General features: G+C 50.2%; 2 protein-coding genes across 5 annotated transcripts; one reads left to right on the plus strand and one right to left on the minus strand.

Moving 5' to 3' along the window:
- The first annotated feature begins 3,117 nt into the window (after positions 1–3,117).
- garnl3 (GTPase activating Rap/RanGAP domain like 3) lies at positions 3,118–20,774 on the plus strand. Of its 4 annotated transcripts, none has more exons than XM_088392803.1 (32): positions 3,118–3,282; positions 8,371–8,440; positions 11,470–11,544; positions 11,668–11,767; positions 11,884–12,002; positions 12,200–12,264; positions 12,514–12,577; positions 12,694–12,720; positions 12,802–12,877; positions 12,945–13,043; positions 13,139–13,242; positions 13,316–13,424; positions 13,490–13,535; positions 13,640–13,746; positions 13,826–13,941; positions 14,468–14,590; positions 14,662–14,736; positions 14,807–14,921; positions 15,052–15,078; positions 15,184–15,294; positions 15,870–15,986; positions 16,062–16,219; positions 16,297–16,455; positions 16,599–16,665; positions 16,738–16,845; positions 17,090–17,208; positions 17,549–17,684; positions 17,758–17,817; positions 18,504–18,731; positions 18,803–18,926; positions 19,023–19,178; positions 19,555–20,774. In XM_088392803.1, exons 1-32 carry the CDS (start codon positions 3,185–3,187, stop codon positions 19,598–19,600), a joined length of 3,204 nt encoding a protein of 1,067 aa, XP_088248929.1. In that variant the 5' UTR covers positions 3,118–3,184; the 3' UTR covers positions 19,601–20,774. The 4 variants fall into 4 exon arrangements, with proteins under 4 accessions (XP_088248929.1, XP_088248930.1, XP_088248931.1 ...); XM_088392804.1 differs by having other exon boundaries at positions 3,119–3,282; positions 14,486–14,590; XM_088392806.1 differs by lacking the exon at positions 3,118–3,282 and adding an exon at positions 6,502–6,822.
- Positions 20,775–22,184: 1,410 nt separating this feature from the next.
- On the minus strand, positions 22,185–23,814 carry ptges (prostaglandin E synthase). The gene is made up of 3 exons (XM_088392848.1): positions 23,437–23,814; positions 22,975–23,057; positions 22,185–22,900 (listed from the first exon to the last, which is right to left on the minus strand). Exons 1-3 carry the CDS (start codon positions 23,545–23,547, stop codon positions 22,651–22,653), a joined length of 444 nt encoding a protein of 147 aa, XP_088248974.1. The 5' UTR covers positions 23,548–23,814; the 3' UTR covers positions 22,185–22,650.
- Positions 23,815–24,002: the final 188 nt, after the last annotated feature.

Here is a 24,002-nt window from a genome sequence, read left to right on the forward strand (position 1 = left end):
CTTAGGATGTGGAAACTTCGACCCAGCCCGTTTTGAAGCCAGCTATGCTAACCGCGCTAAGCATCCTGATTGACAGCTACTTGACGAGTCAGCTCTTTCTTGTCTTCCTAAAAAGGAGCGCCTGAAAAGCTAAGTGGCTCGTGTTTGGTGCTAAATAGAGAATTAGGAGATGACCAGTGATGTTTGCTTTGCTTTCCTCCGTTCTAGAGAAAGGAACACCTGCGCTGAGGTTTTTGTCCATGACGCGCCAACGGTCGAAGGCCAACGAGGTGAGTGAGCCATCATTTAGGAAAACACGCTATACAAGGTCAACAGTGTTGGCAGAAATCCATCCTTTGTTCTGTTCACTTCATCCTCACGAGGGTGTATTCATTGATATTGTGATAAATGACAATTGTTACAGGAATGACCGATCAGTCGACAATCGGTTCAACGATAATTGACACGTGACGAATCTGACGATGAAACATTTGGCTGCCGTCGTTTTCTTTCCCGTATTCTGTCGCCGTGTCACTCGTGAGTCATTTTCCGCCCTGCTGAAGGTAATCTGATTATTATTCCGTTTTGGCGGCTGATGAATTGATTGGCGGGAAGCTGACGCTGCATGCGCAAAACATGGTGGGCCATTTGCGGCCATCAATCTTGCACGCATAAGGACGCGGAGCGAAGGAACTGTGATAGATCACCCCCAGGAAGGCTATTTTATGCCTTTTCATTTAACGTCTCCATTTTTTGCAGTTTTTTATCTGATAGCTGCGTCACATTGCGCGAGCGCTCCGTCAACGGCGCCACCTTCCGATAATTCCCTCCTCCCGAGTCGTCGTCATCTGCCGAGAGATAAACGCTGGCTTTGGCAGCTGCCGCGACCTTGGTGAAAGTCGCTTGTCCTTCCCACCTTGGTTTGCATGGCAACGGCGCGCTAATTAGCTTCGATGCTGCCGGGTACGTCAGTCGCATGATGATGATCTTGACTCGAGATTTAAGTCACATTTTATTTAAGACCTCGAACGTCTGAAAGACCGTCCTTGAGTTTGAATTGGTATTTGTGAGACTCCACTTGAATTCAATGACGGCAACTCTCTGTAACTTGCTCGCTGGCTTTCCGGCTAGCAATTAATCTAACTTGCCCATAGCGAGATAAAAGGCCACCATTGGCTTGTTTTTCATGTACTTTTTCTCTCATGTGCTCTGGCTGTCGTATCGGGTTTTTTTTTGGGAGCCACCAATACAACATGCTAATGGCTTTGTGCCGATTAGCTGGAAATGGACGGAGGCAGATGCATCCCGGAAGGCCCGGTAATTGGTTTACTTGTAATCGGCTCGAATCGACAGCGCGCACGCCGCGCGGCACAGTCAAGCTCTTGGCTTGCCGCATTTCGCTCATGATGCAACGGCCGTTTCCTGATCTTTGTCGTGCTCCTTTCTGATTGTTTTTTTTTTTTTTTTATTGCGACGAGCGAGCATTAATGGCAGGCAGGGCGGGCTGCGCTCACCGACTGACACTGCCCAGGTGTTCATGACATCCGCTTTCAATTAGAGGCCTCATCAGCAGCAGGATGGAGAGCGGGAGCTCGGCAATTACCGCCCCACGCTCGCTCTACATAATGACCGCACGGGTGTGTGTGTGTGTGTGCACTTGTGCACACACACATGCGCGTTCTGGGCAAACAAAAGCCGCCGCAGATGTTTGGCCTCTGACTCACTCACTGGCTGTTCTAAACAAGATTCTTCCAAATCGGGCTGTTGGGCTTCAGACTCAAGTCAGTCTCGGGATGAACCTCAAATGCACCAAAACATTTGCCAGTGACCTTGAATCAACCTTTAAAATGGTCAACTTTTCACTGTTTATGCAAAACGCGCCATTCTCCGTAAAGTGCTGGAGCCATGGAAATTTGCCAGCAGGTCCATCTCCAGCTAAGTATTGCAGCTCTTGATTTTTTTTGCAGAATCACAGCAAGTTGTTAATAATAAAAAAATAAAGGAAAAGAAATCAAATGGTTTACACACTTGAGTGTATTTTGTGTCTACTGTAGTTCTCACGTGTTGGACGTGTGCCTTTTTCAAGGGAGGCGGCCTCGTGAGTGACATCACAAGATGGAGTGGCAGATCTGCCTGTGAGCGTCTTGGTGTGAGATGTGGCCTACAGCAGCGCCTTGTGAGTTTTGCCCTTTTCTTTTTGGCATCTCTAGCGTCATGCCCACGTTTCAAAACCAAAAGTCGGAGCACACTCGTGACGTATCCAATGGAAGCGGCGTCTCCCGCTGCGTTCTTCATTTGGTGCCAAGTTGATTTTCTTTTCTTCTGTTGTTGCTCTTTGCACGCAAAGCGCTTGTTTACGACGATTTAGCGGCCGGCCGAGAAATGCGACGAGGGGGCGGCAGCCGGCAGGCATCTGCTCTTTACGCAACGGCGCTCGCCGGCAAAGCTATTAAAAGCTTTTCCTCTTCCATAGTCATTAGCGGCCCAGCAAAAAAGCGGAGAGTATTTGTGTCAGGAAACGGTGATGCAATATTTTTTCTCTGCTTTTGTGACACCTCCAAAACCAAAAAGGGAACCACACTTAGATGGTCGAAATTGCACAAAAGACTGACTAAATGCTAACAAGTCGAAAGGTTCAAGTTCAACACGCTGCAATGTCAAGATTGACAAAATCTGAAAGATCGCAAAACAAAAACAATTTTTATACCAACCCCGAAAAGACAGCGCAAATTTGTCCAGGTGCACTAAGAATGTGGCCTCTCTCACTTTCTCTCTTTCTCGCTCTCTCTCTCGCTCGCTCGCTCTCTCTCGCTCGCTCACTTTCTCCCGTCTCTGTGTACGGAGGCAGCGTAGTTGTCCCCAGCTAGGGAGCAACTCGCTACCCCTCGGTCGCTCGCGCCTGGAAAGCCCCAACTGCCCCCCCGCCCGCCTGCCCGTCCACCCTCAGCCCACCCTCAGCCTCACTCCTCAGTTCCCCGAAAGCTCGCATGGAGGCGTTGACTGGCCGGCGACGGTGCACGCTCGTCGGCTCCCTCACCAAACCTTTTTGTCCTGTCTGAAGAAGAAGAAGAAGAGGGAGGAGGAGGAGGGAGGAGGAGAAAGTCTGCAAGATCACTTTCAGCCGCAAAGGATTTTTTTTTTTTTTTTTTTTTTTTAAGGGGGGGACTTTTGGGGAAGGGGGAAGGAGTTCACCGAGTGCGCGCTCATGAATTCGGATAAAAATGTTTACCTCGGCAGAGACAAAGGCATCATGCGGAAGAGAGCGCTGCTCCTCCGCAAGGGCTGCAGCTTCGAGATTACCAGGTAGGCTCGGCTCAGCTCGGCTCTTTCTGCTTGCCTTCCTTTAAGGAGGACCAGAACCAGGACCAATGTTCACTCGGCCATGTGGCACCAATGTGTGGAGCATTTTGCTCGCCACTTCTGCTCACAAAAACATCCAAGTATCGCGTTTTTTTGCACACCTTAACTGCTGCAGAGCGGATGTCAAGTCATGCTTCATTTTGTCCGGGGGGGGCAGGGGGGGTTACCTGCTCGTCCAATCAGGGATGAGGGCACCCAACCGTCAAGCGCACGGGGACACTGAGGGACGGCTGAGGGGGTGTCACTGGCTGCACCATTGAATAGACCGAGCCATGCCACAACAACCCCCCCCACCCCCCTCCTCAATTAAAAACATGGAGTTGTAATTGCTTATAGATGCCACAAGATGGCAGCAAAGATCACAATATTTGCAAAATAGGAAAATGCTAATTAGCAGAACCGCAAGAATGCTGAAATGGAAAGTTTGGGCAATGGTGGAGGTGTTTAGATTAAGGTTGGGGTCTCTTTTAGGGCTAGGTTGGGATCCTTTGCAAAGTCTGAGGGCTCTTTCTGCTCGTGAGCCAAACGCTTCCTTCGCCCAGAAAAATAGACGCAAATTATGAGCTAGAAGACGAAAGGCCAACAAGCCTGAACGCTTTGATTGGAGCGCCGCATCGCCGTTTGCTCGTCGTTGGCGACATCTGCTTCCATTTAGAGCCTTGCTCGCTCGCTCGCACTGAATGAAAAAGCTCTCCGGGAAGGCTGGAAAAACATTGGCCCTTCTCGTTGGCTGGAACCGGGCCAGCGGACGCTGGGAGGCTTTTGGATGCTTTTCAACCGCCGATGACGCAAAGAGAGTGAGCGAGCGGGCGTGTGGGAGCGTCTGTGGCATACGCCCCCTGGTGGTGACCCCGCCCTCCCCCCAAATGACAAGTGTACAGTTGGCGTGGCGCTCGAGGTCAGCAGCGCTTCAAAGCTGCTCTCGGTCGGTTGCATGTGTTTTGTTTCAAGGTCGGCCGTTACAGATGTTTCATTGAAGTTATTAATATTTCGCTTTGACTTTGGTCTTAGTTCCGTTTCGACTATTTTAAAGCAGTTTGTCAGGTTTTATTTTAAGTTTTTATTTTATTTCAGTTCATTTTTAACAAGCATCTGGTTAAGGATTGTTTTTTTGCTCATTCATGCTGTGGATTTTTTGAAAATATTTTGAGTAAAATGTAATAGATAAGAAAATGAAAAATGTATATGTAACAGGCTTAGGGTTCAGTTGCAGGACTGATTAATTGATTGAATGATTGATTGATTCATTGATTCATTGATTCATTGATTGATAGTTGGACACATTTTCAAACAAGATGAACTGATGTGATTTGGCTGTAATGAAAGATTTTTACCACAAGAAGGCAGGCTCTATCAAACGATTGAGACCCAAACCGGCAGGCAAGGCAATTACAGGGTCAACACTAAACATAAATATATTTAAAACATTTTTAAGAGTCATTAGTGAAACTTCATAAACGACTTGGTCTTCAAGGAACGCAACATTTCATTTAAACGTATGCGTTTGCATCCAATATTATTTTCTCTTCAGCCATCGGCGCATATTGTTACTGTTGCTTCTCTAAAATTGTTCTTGTTGGCACTAGCACACTCATGCTAACGGAGGGCACCAAAAGCAATTCAAATGTCATTTGGGTAATTGCGCTCCATGACATTTTCCCCGGCAACCCTCTGGCATTTGAAGCTCGATGGGCAACAGGCCAACTTTTTTTGATTGACCTAACCAGCACGAATAGTACGGTGGCCTGAAATGACCAAAAGGTCAAAGTACGGTGGCCATCAAGGGCCAAAGTTTTTTTTTTGTGTGTCAAAGGCTTCATGGTTCGCGTCGGCCAGCTCGTCCGCTCGCCGCCGTGAAGGTTACTTTCAAAATGTCAAACTCAGCCTTCAAGGCGAAAGCACTCAATTGATCTGCGAAACAAAGCCCCCTGGTGGCGGATTTGACCGCTGTCAGCTGCACACCTATCGACGGAGCGAAAACATATTGACCCCAGCCAGGTTTTCTTTTTCTCTAAAATGAATCGTAGTGGGCGATATTCCAACAATGTTCATGTTGCGCTTCTTTTAATAGGAAAGCCTCAAAAGGCCACGTTTGGCTACATTGTCCATGTCAACTGGTTTGTTTTTTTGCTATGGTGGTGTTGAAGGGACAAAAAGGCCACAATGCGCTCCATTCAAAATGGAACAATTCCTTAATTAGCGCATACCGTCATCGCCATGAGAAAGAAATTGCCGTCCCCAGAGTTGCCGTGGCCAAGCGTCTTACTTTCGCGACCTCCTCGTTGACGCCGCCGCAAAGGTCACGACGATGGTCACGTCGGCGTAAGGGGGCGCATTGTTGTGCGTAAGCTCGGCCCTGGGGTCTAATTAGGCTGCTGGTAGAAGGATTCCGACGGCAGGCTAACAAAAGGCGCTATTTTCGGCATCCTCGCCACTCCGCCGCTCGGGTGTCATGACAAAGACGAGAAAAAGAAGTCGCTCGCGTAGCTTTGGGTGTTTTCCCATCACGCATGTCTGTTGATGAAATATTGATGAGCAGCAGCCCAGTGGCGTCTAGCCTGAGCTGAGAATTCCTGCATGCGCTCACCTCTGCTGTGTGTGGGGTCTTTTGTGATGGTGTCAGGTGTACTTGAGCTTCCATTTCACCTGTGTGTGTATTCACTTTTGAGTCTCACTGTTGATGAAAAGGAAGTCAGTGTATCTAACTTTAGACCCATTATTCAAGGTTTGTCCTTGTAAGTTTTCTTCATCAGCAATATCGAGCTAGCATAGTAAAAATATGCCGTGGATGTTTTGAGGAGGATACTGGATGATGGACGGAATAGATTATTGACTGGCTGAATGGTCGCTTGTTGCTGTCCATCTTCATTCATTGAAATCCTGGAAGCTTTTTTGTTTGTTTACTTTGCGTTGCATTTGCTCGTTTCCTGCCGCGCTGTCCGGGATACCGTTATGTCATCCGGCATCCTGACATCACTTTGGGCCAATGTTAAGTGCAAAGAGAAGAGCATGGCGTGGTTGATGCTGACGTCACAGGGGGGAGGGGGGTGATTTCTGCTGTGGACCGGGCGCCTTTTCCACTCCCACAGAGGCAGCAGCCGAAAAGTGTCGCGTTCACACACACATGCAAGGGGGTCAGAGGGAGGGCGGCATGCGGCACTGAACGCACTCTCCTCTCCTCGGGCGCTGCGGAGCCACCAATTCGCAGAGTGGCTTTTTTTTTTTTTTTTTTCGTTTTGGATCAGCCAGTGTCGGCGGGCGAGCGCCGCAGTGTGCACAGATGATGAGGATGAGGATGCTGCTCGCTTAGGAGGGCGCCGGAGAACAACAAGAAGAAGCAATACCGGGAGAGGACGAGTTTGCATGGAGGAGTAGGGGAGCACGTTTTCTTCTTTTTTTTTTTCCCCTTTTCCACCAGTTTGTTGGAGTAGACATGAACAGCGTGGATCCAGCATCCAGTAAACTGTTGACTTTCAATCAGCGGTAAAAAGCCACCATGTTTCTCATACGTTGTGCATCCCCCCCCCCACCCCCGCTGTTGTTTGCACCTTGCATCTGTTGCATGTACGCGCCTCCTCTTCCTCCTCGTGCTCGTCTTACATGCGCCAGCGAGGTTTGCGTTGCACTCATGGAAGTTAATTCAATCAGCGGCGTGCTGCTGGAGTTTGGACACCACGAAGGCAACATGTGCCCTTTTGTGACGCATGCTTGATGTGCAAAACTGTCTTGCCATTCGGCGAAAGTACAACTACTGTTTTGTGTTTTGTTTTTTTTGTTTTTTCCCCACCCCACTTTTGGTCTGCAGCAGCTATTCAATCAAACAACTGGGCTGTATCAGTATAACAAACACGTGAGAATGTCTGAACATATTCTGGAGGTGCTGCTGTTTTGGTTAGCGACAGCGTTCCAACGGCATCAGCGGCGCCGCCTGTCATATGAAACAAAATGTGTTTGGCTAAAATCATCCCAGGAAAAATGGTGTTTTTTTCACGTGCACGATATTTTTGGCATCATGGTTCCTCTGTTAGCTAACAACACGATAGCGACTGGATGAATGTGTGAACTTTATTCCGCCACCTTGTTTTTAGATCTGACAATTTTGCGGCGTGTGAGGTTGTGTCGCAGTTGTAGCAGAGGTGTGTGTGACAGCTCCTCTGTGTGGGGCTTTGCTGCAATGTCATCGCAACTTTTGCCCTTTGTGTAGGAAGAAATAGATAGACGGCCATCTTGTAACGACATGACAGGAACAAAAGGAAGAGTTTACCAAAAAAGAGGCCAAATGTGTTTGCTTCAACTTTTTTCTTTGTCACCCCCAGATGAAGTTTTCTATTAAACTGATCCGTATAACAAAACAGAATGAAAAATGGTGAGCCGAACTATTTTGTCTAACCAAAGTTAGCGAAATGCTAACATGTCATTGAGCGGCGTAAACACTGCGGTGTGTTTGAGCCCTCAAGCGACTTGAACGCGCGCAGAGTAGCGATGCCGTACAAACGGAGTTCACAGCAGGCATACGATATATTTTTATCGGCTATAGCGGGGGCGCTAATGAGTCACCGCATCTTGGCGGCAACTGCTGCAACGGGAGACGTCTTTTTCATGAGTGCGCCTCTCTGCTGTCGTTTCATCTTGCGTCTTGAAAAAGGAGCGCGGGCGTAGTAGCCGGCCGGGTCCGACCCGCCCACTGGATGTGAGTGAGGCTGGATGTGCTGGAAAAAGCTCCGAGCGTGCATTATATATAAGCGCCTCCATTTCCACCAGGAACCTGAGCAGGGCGGTCGGGGGTGGGGTGGCGTGGCGTGGCGTGGCGTGAGCTGGTTCTTTCTCAACCATTGTCATCTCTTTTATTCACGCGTTGAAAAGAACAGCAAGATCATCTCCCACCTGCAGCAACAAAAAAAACAAAATAAAATGGCCATAAATGTCATACAGTGATTTTTCAATGGATTCATTTTGGTTTGAAATAAAAGTTTTTGCCATCATCATGTATCAAGAGATTTTGTCTTTACCCAGCGTGTGTTTGTCTTGCAGCTCAGCCTCGGAGGACTTGGGCTGCCGGCGTGGAGACTTCAGCAGGAAGCACTACGGCTCTGTGGAGCTGGTGAGTCATAGCCACCGTCAACCATACTGATTATGGATTGAGACAGCGGCGCTCGCTCGTCAGGAGAGAGGCCTATCGGAAAATCACATCTGGAGTAAACCTCCAGTCAATCTGAAATCGGAAAAGTATCCTACTGAAAAGGGACTGAACGGTGTGGCGTACTGGGAACGTATCGTTTGCTAATTGCCGCACGGCGTTGCAATCGGAGCGAATCGTATTTCATCGTAAGCATGGCGGGGGCGGAGTTTGCTGCGAATCTAGGGGTAGCTTTGTTGCTCTCCCTCGTCTTTCTCCTGCTCTCCTTCACTGGACTGACCCGGACAGACGGGCCGGCCGCTGTGGGCGGATGAGTCAGCGTGCACTGGGCGTGGTCCGTGCCCGCCGCCGCTGCCTCGTCTTCCCCCGCACTTGATTCGTGTTGTTGCTGTGACGCGGCTGGCATGGAAGGAAGTATGCAAGAAAGCTGTTGCGGAGTCCTACGAAGCTGTTGAGTCACTATTGCTTCTTGCTATGCTTCCTGGGAGGATGCTCATTTCTGGACCAGATTAGCCTGGAGGGGAAAGCGCACGCTGCCAATCAGCACCGACAGACGGACGCTTCGCTCGGGGTGGGCGCGTGCGTGTGACAGTGCTGTGTCAGAGTCAGGATGAGGTCACTGAAAACAAAAAAAATAAAATAAAAAAGTCCATCGGCTCTCTCGAGACGACTGTTGCAGTAAAACGACACAACTGCTATACAATGGACGAAGAATAGCCTAGCTCGCTAGCATTGTGTTATTGTTATTTTTCGATTTCAAAACGGCGGAAACAAACGTCGCACCCGTCTGCTGGCCGCCACCAAACCGGCAACGTTGTCTCTAAGGCTTTTTGCCCGCTTTGTCACTTTGGATGACTCTCCAGCCGACGTGCGTGCGTGCGCGCGCGTGTGTGTGCGCGTCTGACACCCGAGGACGCCTGCTGTGTTGGGCCGCAGCAGGCGCTCGAATTCCGCATGTTCACTTCTACCTTTGCTTTTTCTAGTGTTGACACAAACAACAAGAAAATTGCTTCCTGCAGGACATGAAAGTCGGAGCAGATGATTCCGCAGTTATTAATATGAACTACCTCTGCTTTTCTGATACTGTCAAAATAGAAAAACAATGAAGCAAAGTCACTGTAAAAGTGTTTGATCGTTTTCACCCCAGCAGAAAAATCTTTAAAGGCACGTTTGGTTTCACAAACATCTCATTTTCTCCATTTTGGATGAGAAACAGTTGTTTTTGATGAAACAAATGCATATTGATTACAAAGGAAGGGAAAGCGCCAGAAATGCACGTCGCATGAAACGAATGAGCTAATGAGGGCAGGGGAGCAAATGGGGCTGTCTGGTCTCACTGCCCCCCCCCCCAATTGCAATACACAAATCATCTTGTAAAGCAGACGATGCCCAGCGCCATGCTGTGACACATCTGCCCCCCCCCCAAGTCCCCCGAGGGCCATCCACACAGCCACACCCTGCCAATGTCACGTCATTTATCCCAGCGCGCCAGCCCGCCCTCCTTCTCCGGGGAATCGTGAGGCTGCATCCACATGTCCGCTGATGAGATCCCATATCAACAACAAGACGCCAAATGTAGTCATTTAGCACAGCTTTGTCACCTCCCCGCCGAAATGACGTCAGGGGTGATGCCAAAGGGATACAAACGCCAAAATCTTGCTAGCTTAATGCTTACATATCATACAAAACACCATAGACCGGCTAATTGAAATTAGCAGACGGTGGCTTTATTCACGGAAGAAGAATTTCAATCGGCGTCACTTTGATATTGCACAGAATAGAAATGATGTCATCCTGCAGCTGCGGCCAGTCGATTGCATTTTCATTCCTTCCGTGAAAAACACGAGCGGATTTTGTCAACCTTTCGGCTTCGCAAAACAATTTCAATTCTGTTCCGCTGTATTTGTTTGGTGTAGTGTCTCGGAGCCAGGAAGGCTCCACTCTGGTGTTGCATAATTCAAAGACTTGATTTGTGTCCGTCTCTCTTGTTAAAACGTCCAGCCCGGTCGGTGGAAGGCGATGGCTTTGCGTCCTCCATACGTCTCTCTTCTGGCGGGTGGCGAGGAGCGGCGAGGAAAGACTCAGTCAGCTTCCCCTCCATTATCCCACCATTAGATGCTTAATGTTGCACGAGGAAGATGGGGCTGGGGGGGGGGGGGGATAGACAGCTTCCTCATGCACTTTACACTTTGAAATGGAACGGCAGCACTGGCTGGGCAACTCTGCCCTTTTTCCCGCCTGCATCAATATGGATGTTGCGCCGCGCCGTTGTTTATTAGCCGGGCGGCCACCTGCTCGCCTGCAATGACAAAACGCTCGCACGCATGGCCGCTTGAATAGAAACAACTAGATTCCCGTTGGTGCTTGTATTGGCCAGGGTCGGCAACCTGCGTCTCCAGGGCCCCGTGCGGCTCCTTGTTTTTTTTTTGACGATGACTTTTTTTGTTGTTTACTTTTCGTTAGCAATAATCACCTTGGATGTGCAAGATGTGCATTTGTGTACTTCTTTCAATAATATGGACAGATTGTCACAGACAAAATGGAATCGTGAAAACCAACTCTGTCATGCCGCTTTGCCTCGCTGCGTCTTCACAATGATCTCCGTTGAGAAGGAGGGTGGGAGGGAGGGGCTAATTGGGCGGGTGGGTGACAGGGGTGATGGTCAAAAGGCACAAGTGATACGTCCGGTTGCCTAGCGACCAAACATGCAGCGCAATTGTGATGATGATCCACCGTACTTCTTTGTCCTCTTGTGTATTTGTGAGCCTCCTCATTACTCAGCGCGTGCATGTGTGTGTGCGTGCGTGCGTGTGCGTGAGGAGCCATCAGAAGCATATTTGCGGATTACCTCTCATACACACCTCGCCAATGAGCGTACTTCAGTCTGATGTCCAGTTTCTTCAGCAGTGAGAAAAATGTCACTCGTGTGTGTTTCTGTAGTGTGTGAGAACATTTTTGTAGTAGGCATTTCTAAAATGATGTTCTCCCGGCAGCTGATATCCAGCGACGCAGACGGGGCCATTCAGAGGGCGGGGCGCTTCCGCGTGGAGAATGGCTCCACCGATGAGGTACTGACCATGTGGAATTTCTGCCGCCCCCAAGGAAAAAAAAAAACCAAACATCTTTCAATTATTATTCCATGTATCACTTCAGTGACTGACGTATTTGGGCCTCATTTGTGTGATAAGCAGAATTTGGACTACGCTCCCGGTACCTGGAGGAGAACTGACGTGCACTTGGAAAATCCCGAGTACCACACCAGATGGTTCTTTAAATACTTCCTGGGGAAAGGTCAGTTGGACAAAATGTCACATGCGCTGCCGACAGCAGCAGCAGCAGCAGCATCACAAACACGGCAAAGTCGTTCAACTCTTAGTACAAGGCGTAATGTATTTATTTCGTTTCAGTGCACCAAAACTACGTGGGCACGGATGCGGAGAAGAACCCCTTCTACCTGTCGGTGGTCCTGTCCGACCAGAACAACCAGCGGGTTCCGCAGTACCGAGCCATCCTGTGGAGGAAAACGGTATTGACCCACGAAATGTCCGCGAGCTTAGCGCCTGCTTCGGTGTGCTTATGTTGATCAACATCTTGAGTCATGGATGTAGGTGTACATACATCAGACCACCATGACTCAGCATTCTGGCAACATTGTGCGAGTCATTTGTCACATTGTGTTGGCGGTGGATTTAACGTTTTTCTTTGTGGTTAATGCGTGCACAGGGCACCCTGAAGATCAGCCTCCCTTACAGCCCCACCAAAACACTATCGGTCAAGTCCATCCTCAGGTGAGGAGACGCTTGCTCAAACTCAGACAGCAAGATGAAATGTGTTGGGAATGGATTTAAAAAAAAAAAAAAAGCAAACAGACACACACTCATCAATATTGGAACGCACGCAGTCAAGCATGGTGCTTTGCGAAAATGTCCGCATGTTAAAGGCCGAGTGGCTTAGCATTTTGCTCAGAGTGCCTTCAGGCGATCTGCCCCACGCTGCTCTTCTCTTCTCTTCCCTTTTCTTCTCTTGCGTTTTGCCAGTGCCATGAACATGGACAGGTTTGAGAAAGGCCCGCGGGAGATCCTCAACCCCGACATTCAGAAGGTGAGCGGGATGTTCAAGCGCACTCGTAGCATAATGTCAAGTCGTGACACGCCATGCAAAGTCACGTCGTGTAGCGATAGCCACCGTAGCTAACGTTTTTGTTTTCTGCTCCTCAGGATCTGCTCGTGTTGGAGGAGCAGGAGGTAAAAGATGGCGCTTACTGTGATTTGTACATGTTGTTGTTTTTTTCCACGCCTTTCATGACGAGTGTAACCTTTCCGCAGGGCTCCGTCAACTTTAAATTCGGTGTCCTGTTTGCTAAAGACGGACAGCTCACGGACGACGAGATGTTCAGCAATGGTAAACTCTCAAATGGTTCCCCGCTTGGCGAAACATTATTCCCACGCCATTTGTCTGTCCCCTGTAGAAATGGGCAGCGAGAGCTTCGATAAGTTCCTCAAGCTCCTCGGCGACAGCATAACCTTGCAGGGTTGGGCCGGCTATCGGGGAGGCCTGGACACCAAGAGTAAGTGGTGTTTTGCTATGCTAAGCTAATCAGTTTGTGAGCGAGCTAAGAAGAGCACGGCATTGTTTGACCGGCTTGCTCGGTTGTTGTCGCAGACGACACTACGGGGATCAAGTCCATCTACACGGTGTATCAGGGCCACGAGCTCATGTTCCACGTGTCCACTATGTTGCCCTACTCCAAAGAGAACAAACAACAGGTGCGCGTGTGCTCACGTTACGCCCTCGAGTCAGCATTTATGACTCGGGTGTTTTTGTCGCCCCCTGCCGCAGGTGGAGCGCAAGCGCCACATCGGAAACGACATCGTGACCATCGTGTTCCAGGAGGGCGACGAGGCGTCGTCGTCCTTCAAGCCGTCCATGATCCGCTCGCACTTCACCCGTATCCTTGCGCCGGCCGCTTCGTCTCTCTTCTTGTCCGTGTTTCCTTCACTCGCGCGTGCGCAGATATTTTTGCGTTAGTTCGCTATAATTGCCAGACTGACAGTTACAGGTAAGCGAGCACCTCACAGAAATTTCCAAGCGGTGTTTTTATTCTTCTTCTTATTATTTTTTTTTTTTTCTTTCGGTGACTATTTCCCTTCTCTCTCATTGCAGGTTGAAGATTTTTTCCGAGGAGAGCGTCCCGCTGTTTGGACCGCCTCTGCCGTCGCCGCCGGTCTTTACGGACCACCGCGAATTCAGGGACTTTTTATTAGTCAAACGTAAGATTGTTTAGTATATATTTATTTTTGTGATAGCGGATTGAGGAGCCACGTCAATCAACGCGATTTCTTCACACAGTAATCAACGGAGAGAAAGCCACACTGGAGACGCCGACGTTTGCCCAGAAGCGTCAGCGGACCTTGGACATGTTGATCCGCTCGCTCTACCAGGACCTCATGCCCGACCTGCACAAGGTACCAGAACCAAAAGGTTTTTGGGTACCCCCCCACCTCCTCCTCCTCCTCCTCTTCTTCTTCCATGTCACCACTGCGACTTGAGAAGCTGCTGACTGTGTTCTCCACTGCGTCCCACTGCGTACTGCACCACAGCGCACGCGCACACACACGTATATACACACACACACACACACACACACACACACACACTTCCCAATTCCACTGCAGTGCCCCTTTTTTTGTGTGTGTTTCCTCCCAGCTGACTCTGGCTGTCACTGTCAAGCTAAAAAGGCAAAAGCTGCTTACGCACGTACGCATGCACTTAAGTCGCACGTGCCTCGTACTGTCAACAAAAGCAATGAACGTAGATGTTTACTTAGTCGCTCCGTTTTATTAAGCATGTTGAAATACAGATGACTGAAAAATGGACTTCAGTACAGTTTCCCGTGCCGTGCCGTGCCGTGCCGTGCCGGGCCTCTCTAAGACGCCTCTTGTGCTTTCTTCCACCTCCATCCATCGTGTTTGCGCCGGCGCCACCCATTAGGTCCCTTTCTCCCCGCAGAACATGCTGAACCGCCGCTCCTTCAGCGACGTGCTGCCCGAGTCGCCCAAGTCGGCGCGCAAGAAGGAGGAGGCGCGCCAGGCCGAGTTTGTCAGGATCGGCCAGGTCAAAGCGCAAGCGGGATTGCGACGTAAGCGCAGAATTGGAACCAAAATCAAATGCTCTGCACCGCGCAGGCTCTCAAGCTAAAGACCATCGTGAGAGGCGACGCCCCCACCAGCCTGGTCACCACCGGCTTGTGCAGAAAAGAGGTGACGCCTTTCGGCTCGTGGCCGCAAAGAGCCGCTCTGACGTGTGTGTGTGCTTGCACGTGTGCGGCAGCCGTGGGAGTCGCAGTCGTTCTGCAGCGCGTTCCCTCACGAGGTGGTGTGCGCCGACTCGTGGGGCCAGTCGCTGCTGGTGGCCACCGACACGGCAGGGGTCCTACTGCTGGACGGTGAGTTCATCGCAATTGTCCTCTCTGTCGATCTCTCTCTGCCCTTCAATTGGCAATCATAAAATAAAGCGGCTCAAATGTCAATGCTGTGTGTGTGTGGTTTTTTTGTTTTGTTTTTTCCCCTGTCCAGGCCCTGATCTGCCTTCATCCAGCACCGGTGAGCGCCACCAACGTCAACCCGTCATTTCCTTTGTTTTTGTTTTTTCTGGTCAGCTTTGACCTTTCTTTTTTTTGGCTTACTACTGGCTATTGTGTGCGGCAGAGGCTCAGGCTCTCCCGGCGGCGGCGGCGCAGGTGTTTGACAAGACGCTGGCGGTGAAGCAGATGCACATACTTGAGCCTCAGGACCTGCTCATCACCAGAGCAGACAAAGGTGAAGGCAGTTAAGCAGATTATTTTTTTTCCTCCCCCAAGCTAGCCGAGGATCCGCCACTGCGCAGCGTTTTGCTTTGGCAGCGGACGGACGCGTCGGCGGCAGCCGACCTCCTTTGCCTCACTGAGCTTATCGACCCGATGTCACGTCGCTAGCGTGCTGTCGTTTGGCTCCGTTTATCCTTAAGGAGCCAAAGGAAATGTGTCTGAAGAACACACGCGGCAGGAAAACGGCCGCATCCGAAGAGCGCGTCATCAATTTTCCCGCTCGGCCTCATCCTGACAAATGCGATTAATTTGCTTTTGATGGCGCCGCGCCACCGCAGCGCCGCATTTACCCCGACATTTTACGGCTCCTCGACGGGCTTCTCCCAGGAAACGCGCATCTTCCAGGATAACCAGGCCCGACGGTGCCATCGCAGTATTTTGTTGTTCTGTCGATACTGTCACTGCAGGGGCGGGGCCAAATATTCATACTCGTTGTCTCCCAAGATAGACGATCAGTATTTTCCTGACATTTTACGGCTACTTCTGCTGACGCGGCAGCGTAAAAATGAAGGCTCGTGTCTGTCCCAGGGAAGGACGCTCGACTGTACGTCTTCCGTCTGAGCACGCTCAGGAGAGGCCTGGAGGAGCGCCAACAGGCCCGGGGCAAGTGCGATAGCCGGGAGAATAAACTGGAGAAAACCAAAGGTAGGCCCTGACCGACCGGCCAACCGGCCGACCGGCCGCCCACGTGACTCTGACAGCCTCGGCCCGTGCGGCCAGGTTGCCATTTGTACTCCATCAACACGCACCACGGCTCGGAGTTGAGGATCGTGGCGGCCATCCGGAACAAGCTGCTCCTCATCACCCGCAAACGCTTCGAAGGCTTCAGCGCCGTGGGCGGGGCCGACTCGCCGGTGGAGGAGTTTCAGTACATTCGGGTACAGCGCCGCCACGCACGGGCTCAGACCGCGGATGACGGAAATGTCACCCGATGGGTTTCGCTCCTTTCCGCTAGGAGATCTGCCTGTGCGACCCGCCCGCCGTGATGGCGCTGGTAGACGGGCCGACGGGCGAGAACGACAACATGATCTGCGTGGGCTACAAGCATCAGTTTGACCTGATCAACGAGAGCACAGGCGATGCCTACCGGCTGCACCATGTCGACGCCAACAGGGTGCGTGCGTGCGTGCGTGGCGTACATTTCCAGCAAACTACAGAATTGTTTCGCCAACGTCTGCTAGCATAATGCTAGCGTAGCAGGTGAAATGCCACGGAAGAAAGCTTTTGCTTGTTACAATGGCGCTTTCCTCTTCTCAGGTCAATTTTGTGGCGGCTATCGACGTGTACGAGGATGGCGAGGCCGGGCTGCTCTTGTGTTACAATTGTGCGTACACCGAGGTCCCATTTTTTTTTCCACAGCCAACAAATTGTCATTCCTAATTGCTTCTTTTGACAGATATTTGCTCGTACAAGAAAGTGTGTCCCTTCAACGGCTCCACGCCCATGATCCAGTCCAACGCCTCCGACTTCCACTTCAGCTGGAACCAGATGCCCAACGCTATTGGTACGTTGCCATGGCGATGCCACATGCGCTTGCCGTCGCCATGGAGCGCCATGCCGCACGTCGCACATGTACGCTCATTAGCGGCGCCTTCCCATATTTACACACACACACACACATTACACACTATACATTCAAGCAACTGTTTTACAAAATGTAATGAGCATTTCACACTCCAGATCAGTAGGGGGCAGCATATCATGTGCTGATCTATCATCCTTCCGCCGGTGTTTGTTTTCCTCTCCAGTGTGCGCCTTCCCATACATCCTGGCTTTCACCACCGACTCCATCGAGATCCGCCTGGTGGTCAACGGCAACCTGGTGTACACGGCGGTGGTCCCGGAGCTGCAGCTGGCCTCTTCGCGGGTCAGTACTGGATTTTTTGCGAGAATGTGGAGCGGAGTATTTGCCTTCTTCGGACAGCGGAACTCATGAGGTCCTTTGGATGTCCTTGTGGGTTCTTTTGGGTTGTCCACCAATCTCCTTTTGTGGTCGCCACACTTTATGGCAGCAGCGTTGGGCTCTCCTCCTTTCAGCATCGGCGCATAATGCCGTCTCAGCGCTCCGGTTTCACCCGCTTTTACGAGCCCGCCGGGAAACAGCGGGGCCGTCGGTCGACGTGTTGGGTTGCCGGGCAATAACAACACGCTCGTGTTTCATTCACGCACAAAGTGAAGTCTGCTCTCCCTCATCTCAATCTTGGCAGTCGGACATCTACTTTGTGTCGTCGGCTCCGGTGAGCTCAGCCTCCAACTGCAGTTCCAGGGACGCCAGCTCGCAGAGTTCCCCGCAGACGCCCACCGGCTACGAGATGCCCGTTTTCCCCTCGCCCCTCGGGGACGGTAAGCCTTCTGGGAGAAGAAAAAGCCCACCAGGTGCTGATTTTGGCCAATAAGGTATTTGGTTTGCTTTCAGATTCCATACGAATCCCCTACGGTACCAAGCTTTCGCTTTACACGTCTAAGGACGCTGAAGGTATCGTGAACGACGTCGCCGGAATGTTACGTGAATGTCTCATGTCTTATCTTGTCCTATTTTTCGACTTACCTCATCATTTGAAAGCCTAACCCCAATGTAAAAGCCTTACCCAGATTCGAAACCCCAAGTTTGTCTTGTCGTGTTTCAAATTGAATTGTTCGAGCGACGCTTCAGTCAGCGCTGCGATGACAAAGCTCCAAATTGCGTGCAGAGTAGTTGGTGCCTGAAAGCACATGAAGTCGCTATGGAAAGGGGGGGGGGGGGTGATTTATAGATTGCACTGTCGCCATGGAGACTTTTGTCCACCCCAGTCCAAATAACGACGCCTCCAAAAGGGAGGAGGAAGTGGATGAGGGGGGTGGAGCTCCTTGGGGGAGGTGTGGGGCGGGGTCAGGTGATGTCATTGCAGCAATTAGCACTAAGAGCCCTCGTAAAAAAATAAAATAAAATCCCATCTCATTGGCCGGATGACGCCAATCACCCGACTGACCCGAATAAGCCGCAAGGCGTGTGCTGGCATTTCATTAGATAGCTCTTGGGAGCGGCAGCAGCGCCCCCCAGCGGCCACCGGCAGCTGCCAAAGCTTGTTTTGGCCGTGCTCCAAAGAAACCCAAATTTTCAAATGTTTTGTTTCCCTACGCATATTTTTATTGTGCTCAAGCTCTCTTGTGTCCTCCTTCCAGGCGAGTCGGCGTGCAAGCACATCTTCAAGATCCCCCTGTGCAACCTGGTGGGCCGGAGCGTGGAGAGGCCGCTCAAATCGCCGCTGGTCAACAAGGTGCTGACGGCGCCGCCCGCCGCTCCCGCCCCGGTGGCGTGCGCCGGTCCCCTCGTCTCGGCCACGCACTCGCTCTCCCTGTCCCGCATGGAAATCAAGGAGATAGCGAGCCGCACGCGCAAGGAGCTGCTGGGTAAACATCCTTTGCGCGTCTTTCTGCAATATTGTTTATATAAATAACACACGCACGCATCTTTTTAACAGGTCTCACAGAAGAACCGAGCAGTAAATCAGACGGCGGCGTGTCCAAAGCGAGGAAAGCCAGCAAAAAGAACGTGGCGGCGGAGGAGCCCAGAGAGCGAGCGCTAATGTCCACCAACAGCGACAGGTCAGATGGCGTCCGACTCGGTCGGGCTGACAATATGAAACCGTCCGATGCAGTGAGCTCATCTGAGCTCATCTGGGCAATTTTCCCGCTCATCAGATTGGACTCGGAGGCAGGCGACGACGCCGACTTGGACGCGGCTTCTATTTTGGAGGCGGCGCCAGAGACATCGGTGCTCGGGGCCGAGAGTCCTCCGCCCCTGGCCGGCGCCTTCGCCCTCGCCGCGTCCTTCGAGGAAGACGTCCTGGACCTCAAGTGAAGACAATCCCCTTGTGCACTTCTCTCACTCGTGTACCTTTTGACACTGCTCACAAAAAATGGGATTTTGGGCTGACATTTCAAGACATATAGAAAAAATAGACATATAGATGGAGAGAGTGTGTGCGTGTTACGGTGTAATTGTTAGACCCCGAAACAGTCAACAACCAGATAAACGCTTTGAAAAGGTCACCAGTGAAACTCGTGTATTGATCCTGAAATTTCCCCCATAAGCTCAAGAATCCAAATTTTCTGTGAGTAGTAGACTATTGTGGGGGTTTTTTGGGTTGCTGGTTTTTTTTTGTCTTTTTTTTTTTATGCAAATGTATTTCATTTTTTTATTTCATGTTATTTTTGTCTCCCCTCATTCAAGATGGCCTCCGCGTCCGACGGATGTGTCGGTGTGCGAGTGTTCGTAATCAATACCCAAAGAGTGGCCAGCGGTGTCAGGTTCAACCCCAATTTGATGATTCAAGTGTGGCATCACGCGATGTGCTGATTATATTTTGGAAAAAATGTCGCTTGTGGAAGTCTGTTTGTACACAAAGTGGCGCCATGAAGCGTATTTCTAGATGTATTCTATCAAAACAAATCTACTTTATTCTCTTATTTAGTAAGAAGAGCAGAAATGGTCTCTTCTCCGGCTGATTGCCCTTTCACAGGTTGAAACGAGGGCTGGAGGACTTTCCTTCCCCAAAGTGCCATTTCCCAGCAGCCAGCGGAATCTGCGTCACCTCCTTCAGGGCTTGGCGCTAGCAGCCACGATTGTAGTCCTTTTCCAGGTAACCAGAGTCCAAATCCGTTACAAGAAATGCGCACCAGAGTTTTTTTTTTGCCCAACGTCTCCGAAGCAAATGGAAACAAAATTGGCACCAATTCGAAGTGTACATTGTAAAAGATCATTTTCAAACGAACTGCGATATAGCAACGGGGTTGGCCGTATTTCTAAACGAGCACTTTTTTCCAAATGCACCCTTTTGAAACCGTTCAGCATCACAATCTGAAGTCCAATCAATCCATGAACAAAATCAGCTTTTGAAGGGCGGCAGCCTTCGTAGAACTTTGCATGACCTCGTCACTTCCTCAAACCAGGAAATGTTAACACACACATGCAAAATGTTACGCAATGTTTACAAAGGTCCTCCACTCTCATGTTTATTATGACGGCCGGGTTCCCGTCTTATCGCTTCTTTGTTTGTTTTCTTTTGTCTACCTCCCTTTGGCTCTTTTGTTGTTGTTGCTGTTGTTGTTGGATCGTTGCTGAACCTCTTTGTGCTATCCAATGAAACAAAACACACACACACACGCACACACACGTGGAAAAAAACCAACACCAAGTGTCTTAAAAATATTGTACCGCCATTGTTTTTAATGCCAAGTACTACTTGTAAATGTTTGTGTATCAAATGTGGCCTCAAATTATGAAGCAGAGCTTATTATGACGACGACGACGACGACGATGATGACGACTATTATTATTGTTGTTATGACGATGATTATTGGAGCAGTTATTTGAAACAAGTGCTGTAGACCACCGCTGTGAAAGTAAGTCTTTCTGTTTATTGATATGTCATAAATATTTATGAAATTTCAGCCCTTTGTGTTTTTTGCGTGTCAAGTGCTGACGCATTTGTCGACGTGCTCGGGTTATTTCCATTCCAAGTGAGGAGAATGACTTTCACTTTGCTTTGCTTCCCGCTCGTTTTATGGCCTCTGGCCGAACAATCCGCTGGCCGTTCCAACACAAACAGGGGCCTCTTGACGGGAAGCGGCCTGGAAAATCCAGGGAGGGGGAACAGCCAAACATCCAACCCGCACTGGACCAACCGGTCAAATGCTAAAAAAGGATTTGAAAAATCTTTCAGATAAGAATCCAATATTTCTTTGAGTGGCATATTTCATTGAGCTCTGCAACAGTGAGTTAAATCACTCCATTCCAGAAGGTGGCGGTAGTGCACCGCGAGTTGTTTGACAACTGTCATAAAACAGAAGAAGAAGAAGACGTCCAAGGTAATGACACTCAGCACCACGATTGGATCTTTGCAATTAATGCCACACAGCCTTCTGCTTACAGTAAGCCAAACTTTTTGCTCTTTGTGTGTGTCATTGAATGCGCGCTTCAGGTCCATATTTTGTTAATATGCCCTGTGAAATGATCTCCATAAACGTGTTTTAATGGAGGCCGCGTTTGGTTCCAATTGACTCCAGACGGGATCAAATATGGTAAAGAAAAAAAAAAGTCATATCTCATATTAAAGCACACAACGAGGGCTTTCTAAATGTCTAAGTATTGTCCCAATATGCCCACATTTAATGACACAATGACCCCAAAATAGTTTTTTTCATTGATAAAAATATGAAATCAAATTTCTATGATGATTATGATTGGTATTGCAACTCTGGATAGTAGTTAAGTATGTACACATTTCCTCATCAAGGGCATTTTGCCATGTAACTTGAAATGTGTCATCGCTTTGACTACTAATCAAATATTTTGCACGCTGACGCATGTCAAAGTTATGGCCACGCCCATTTCTTGGATTAATTTGGATTTTTTGCCTTCTCCCTCACGCTCCTGCGCGCTCCTATTTCCTTTGTCCTTGAGGAAAACTCCATAATGGCCCAGAATTCCGGCTCGGTCATATGAGTCACAGCGAGTTGCAAAATCACTGTGGAGGCAAAAAAACGTTGTTTTTTTTTAGGAATATCATAAAACATCCATCCCCTGGAGGCAGGAGGCGATCAAAAGAACATTTCAGGTTGATGCCGTAACGGCTGTGCCGGCTGACCCCCTTCCGCCCTGGCTCGGGGGCCCCTCGGCATATCAAGGCAATTGCGTAACAGGCGCAGGAATGCCGAGGGAATTGGACAGAAAGCGGGGGGCCCCGCACTCGCTAGCTACGTGACTAGGAGATGCTTCGAGTTGCCTGTAAAAGTGACAAGAGCAAAAATCAACGTTTCTTCCCAAGCACATTGAGAAAGAAGACGTCACGAAAGCGGCGATTCTCAACACGTGTCCGCTTTCTCAGCTTTTATTTTCCAACTTGCACACGCGTACAAAAAAACGATCAAAATACACTGTTGTTAAATAATAAATAAATATAACAAAATATTCAGCTTCCTTCGAGTTTTCAAGTAGAGAAAAATACAAATGGGTCAAAGGAGCCAGCGTGACTCCATCCTTGATGCTGTCACAACAAACAGACAAAATGTTTGTGTGTAAACGTCGGGGTTACGGTGCGGGCTTCCCCAAAAATGTTTCCATCGTAAATGGCGTCACCTCGTGTCTATGAATCGTTACGAACGAGAGAACTCCGTCTTTTGGATGTTTTCTAGTTTTGGATGCTAACGGGCACGGCACAGCACGGCGCCTTCCAGGTTGCTGAGAACGAGCAGCTCGGGCGTCACTTCAGGAAACCGTCGTCCGCCACCTTCGAGAAAGGTCCGGCAAAGAGTCGGGCTGGCGCAGCTACGCGTAGGCGGCCACCGCCGCCAGGATCTGCAGCGCCATGGACAGGCAGGGCACCTGCGCCGCCACGTAGGCCAGCGAGCGGGTGGGCGCCGGCAGGGCGGCCAGGTAAGCCACGCTGTGCAGCACGCGGGCCGCCGTGAAGGCCACAAAGTGGAGGCGGGCCGTCGCCAGGGACGGGCCCGTCATGGAGTAGATGGCGCCCAGGAACAGAAACGGGAAGATGTTCTCCATGTCGTTCCGGTGAGCTCTGCGGTGCGAGAAACAGCGTCAGCAAAGTCCACGAACGCTAGGACTCGCGTGTCCGACGGCGTGGCGCCTTACCGACGGCATCGTTCCACGTCGGGGTCCAGCCTGTGATATTGCAGTCCTCCGTGCCTCATTGCGTCTTCCGGGTTGGCGAAAGCCTTCCATTTGCAACAAAATAACACCCGTCAGACAGATTGAGCCTTCACTCGCTCACACGTCCATTCATCCAGGCATCCTCTTTTCATCCACAAACCTAAATTTCCATCCATCCATACAGAGCCTCACTCACTGCCTCACTCACTGCCTCACTCACTCACTCACTGCCTCACTCACTCACTGCCTCACTCACTCACTCACTCACTCACTCACTCACTCACTCACTCACTCACTCACTCACTCACTGCCTCACTCACTCACTCACTCACTCACTCACTCACTCACTCACTCACTCACTCACTCACTCACTCACTCACTCACTCACTCACTCACTGCCTCACTCACTGCCTCACTCCCTCACTCACTGCCTCACTCCCTCACCTTCTTGCGCAGCCTGAGTTGTCCGGTGATGAAGGCCAGAAGGTACATTTTGAGGAGCAGCACCACGGCGTAGAAAACAAAACAGGAGAAGACAACGTTGTTTCGTAACATGACGGCGATGAGTTGAAGTTTCCTGGCGGTGCTCGCGGCGAGACTTCCAGAGGATCCGAAACAAGAGCAGGAGAGCGGGAGAGTGAAAGTTGCTGCAGAGGGGGGGCTGCTATTTGTAGTGTGCCTGAGCCCGCCCCGCAGCCACTGACTCAAAAGACGACGACGACGGCGGCTGTCTGAGGTGGCCAACCAAAGAATTCATTGAGGATTCTGCCGTGGTTTCCCCACACGTGAGGTGTCCAAACATGCATCACCGCTGCCCCCGGGACAGAGCCAATGAGGGCGAAGAGGCGCACCAGATGTTTTGGGTTTTTTTCTTTTTCCGGAAACCCTTTTGCGGTCAGGCTGGCAAAATATGATGACTGCGGGCAAAATAGGAGCGCGCATGCCTCAGCATTGCTTGCGACACTTGCAAAGTTTCCACTGGAGCTCAAACTAGGATGTTATTATTACTC

This window comes from Syngnathus floridae, chromosome 12 (genome assembly GCF_059516105.1).
Source record: "Syngnathus floridae isolate MCC-2025c chromosome 12, RoL_Sflo_1.0, whole genome shotgun sequence".
Taxonomy (NCBI): Eukaryota; Metazoa; Chordata; class Actinopteri; order Syngnathiformes; family Syngnathidae; genus Syngnathus; species Syngnathus floridae.

Coding starts and splice junctions, on each gene's coding strand:
- garnl3 (XM_088392803.1), top strand. CDS start 3,185: ATGAATTCGGATAAAAATGTTTACCTCGGCAGAGACAAAGGCATCATG. Junction 13,747..13,825: donor GGACTTTTTATTAGTCAAAC/GTAAGATTGTTT, acceptor TTCTTCACACAG/TAATCAACGGAGAGAAAGCC. Junction 14,591..14,661: donor AGTTTGTCAGGATCGGCCAG/GTCAAAGCGCAA, acceptor TGCACCGCGCAG/GCTCTCAAGCTAAAGACCAT.
- ptges (XM_088392848.1), bottom strand. CDS start 23,547: ATGTTACGAAACAACGTTGTCTTCTCCTGTTTTGTTTTCTACGCCGTG. Junction 23,058..23,436: donor AACTCAGGCTGCGCAAGAAG/GTGAGGGAGTGA, acceptor TGCAAATGGAAG/GCTTTCGCCAACCCGGAAGA. Junction 22,901..22,974: donor GACGTGGAACGATGCCGTCG/GTAAGGCGCCAC, acceptor CTCGCACCGCAG/AGCTCACCGGAACGACATGG.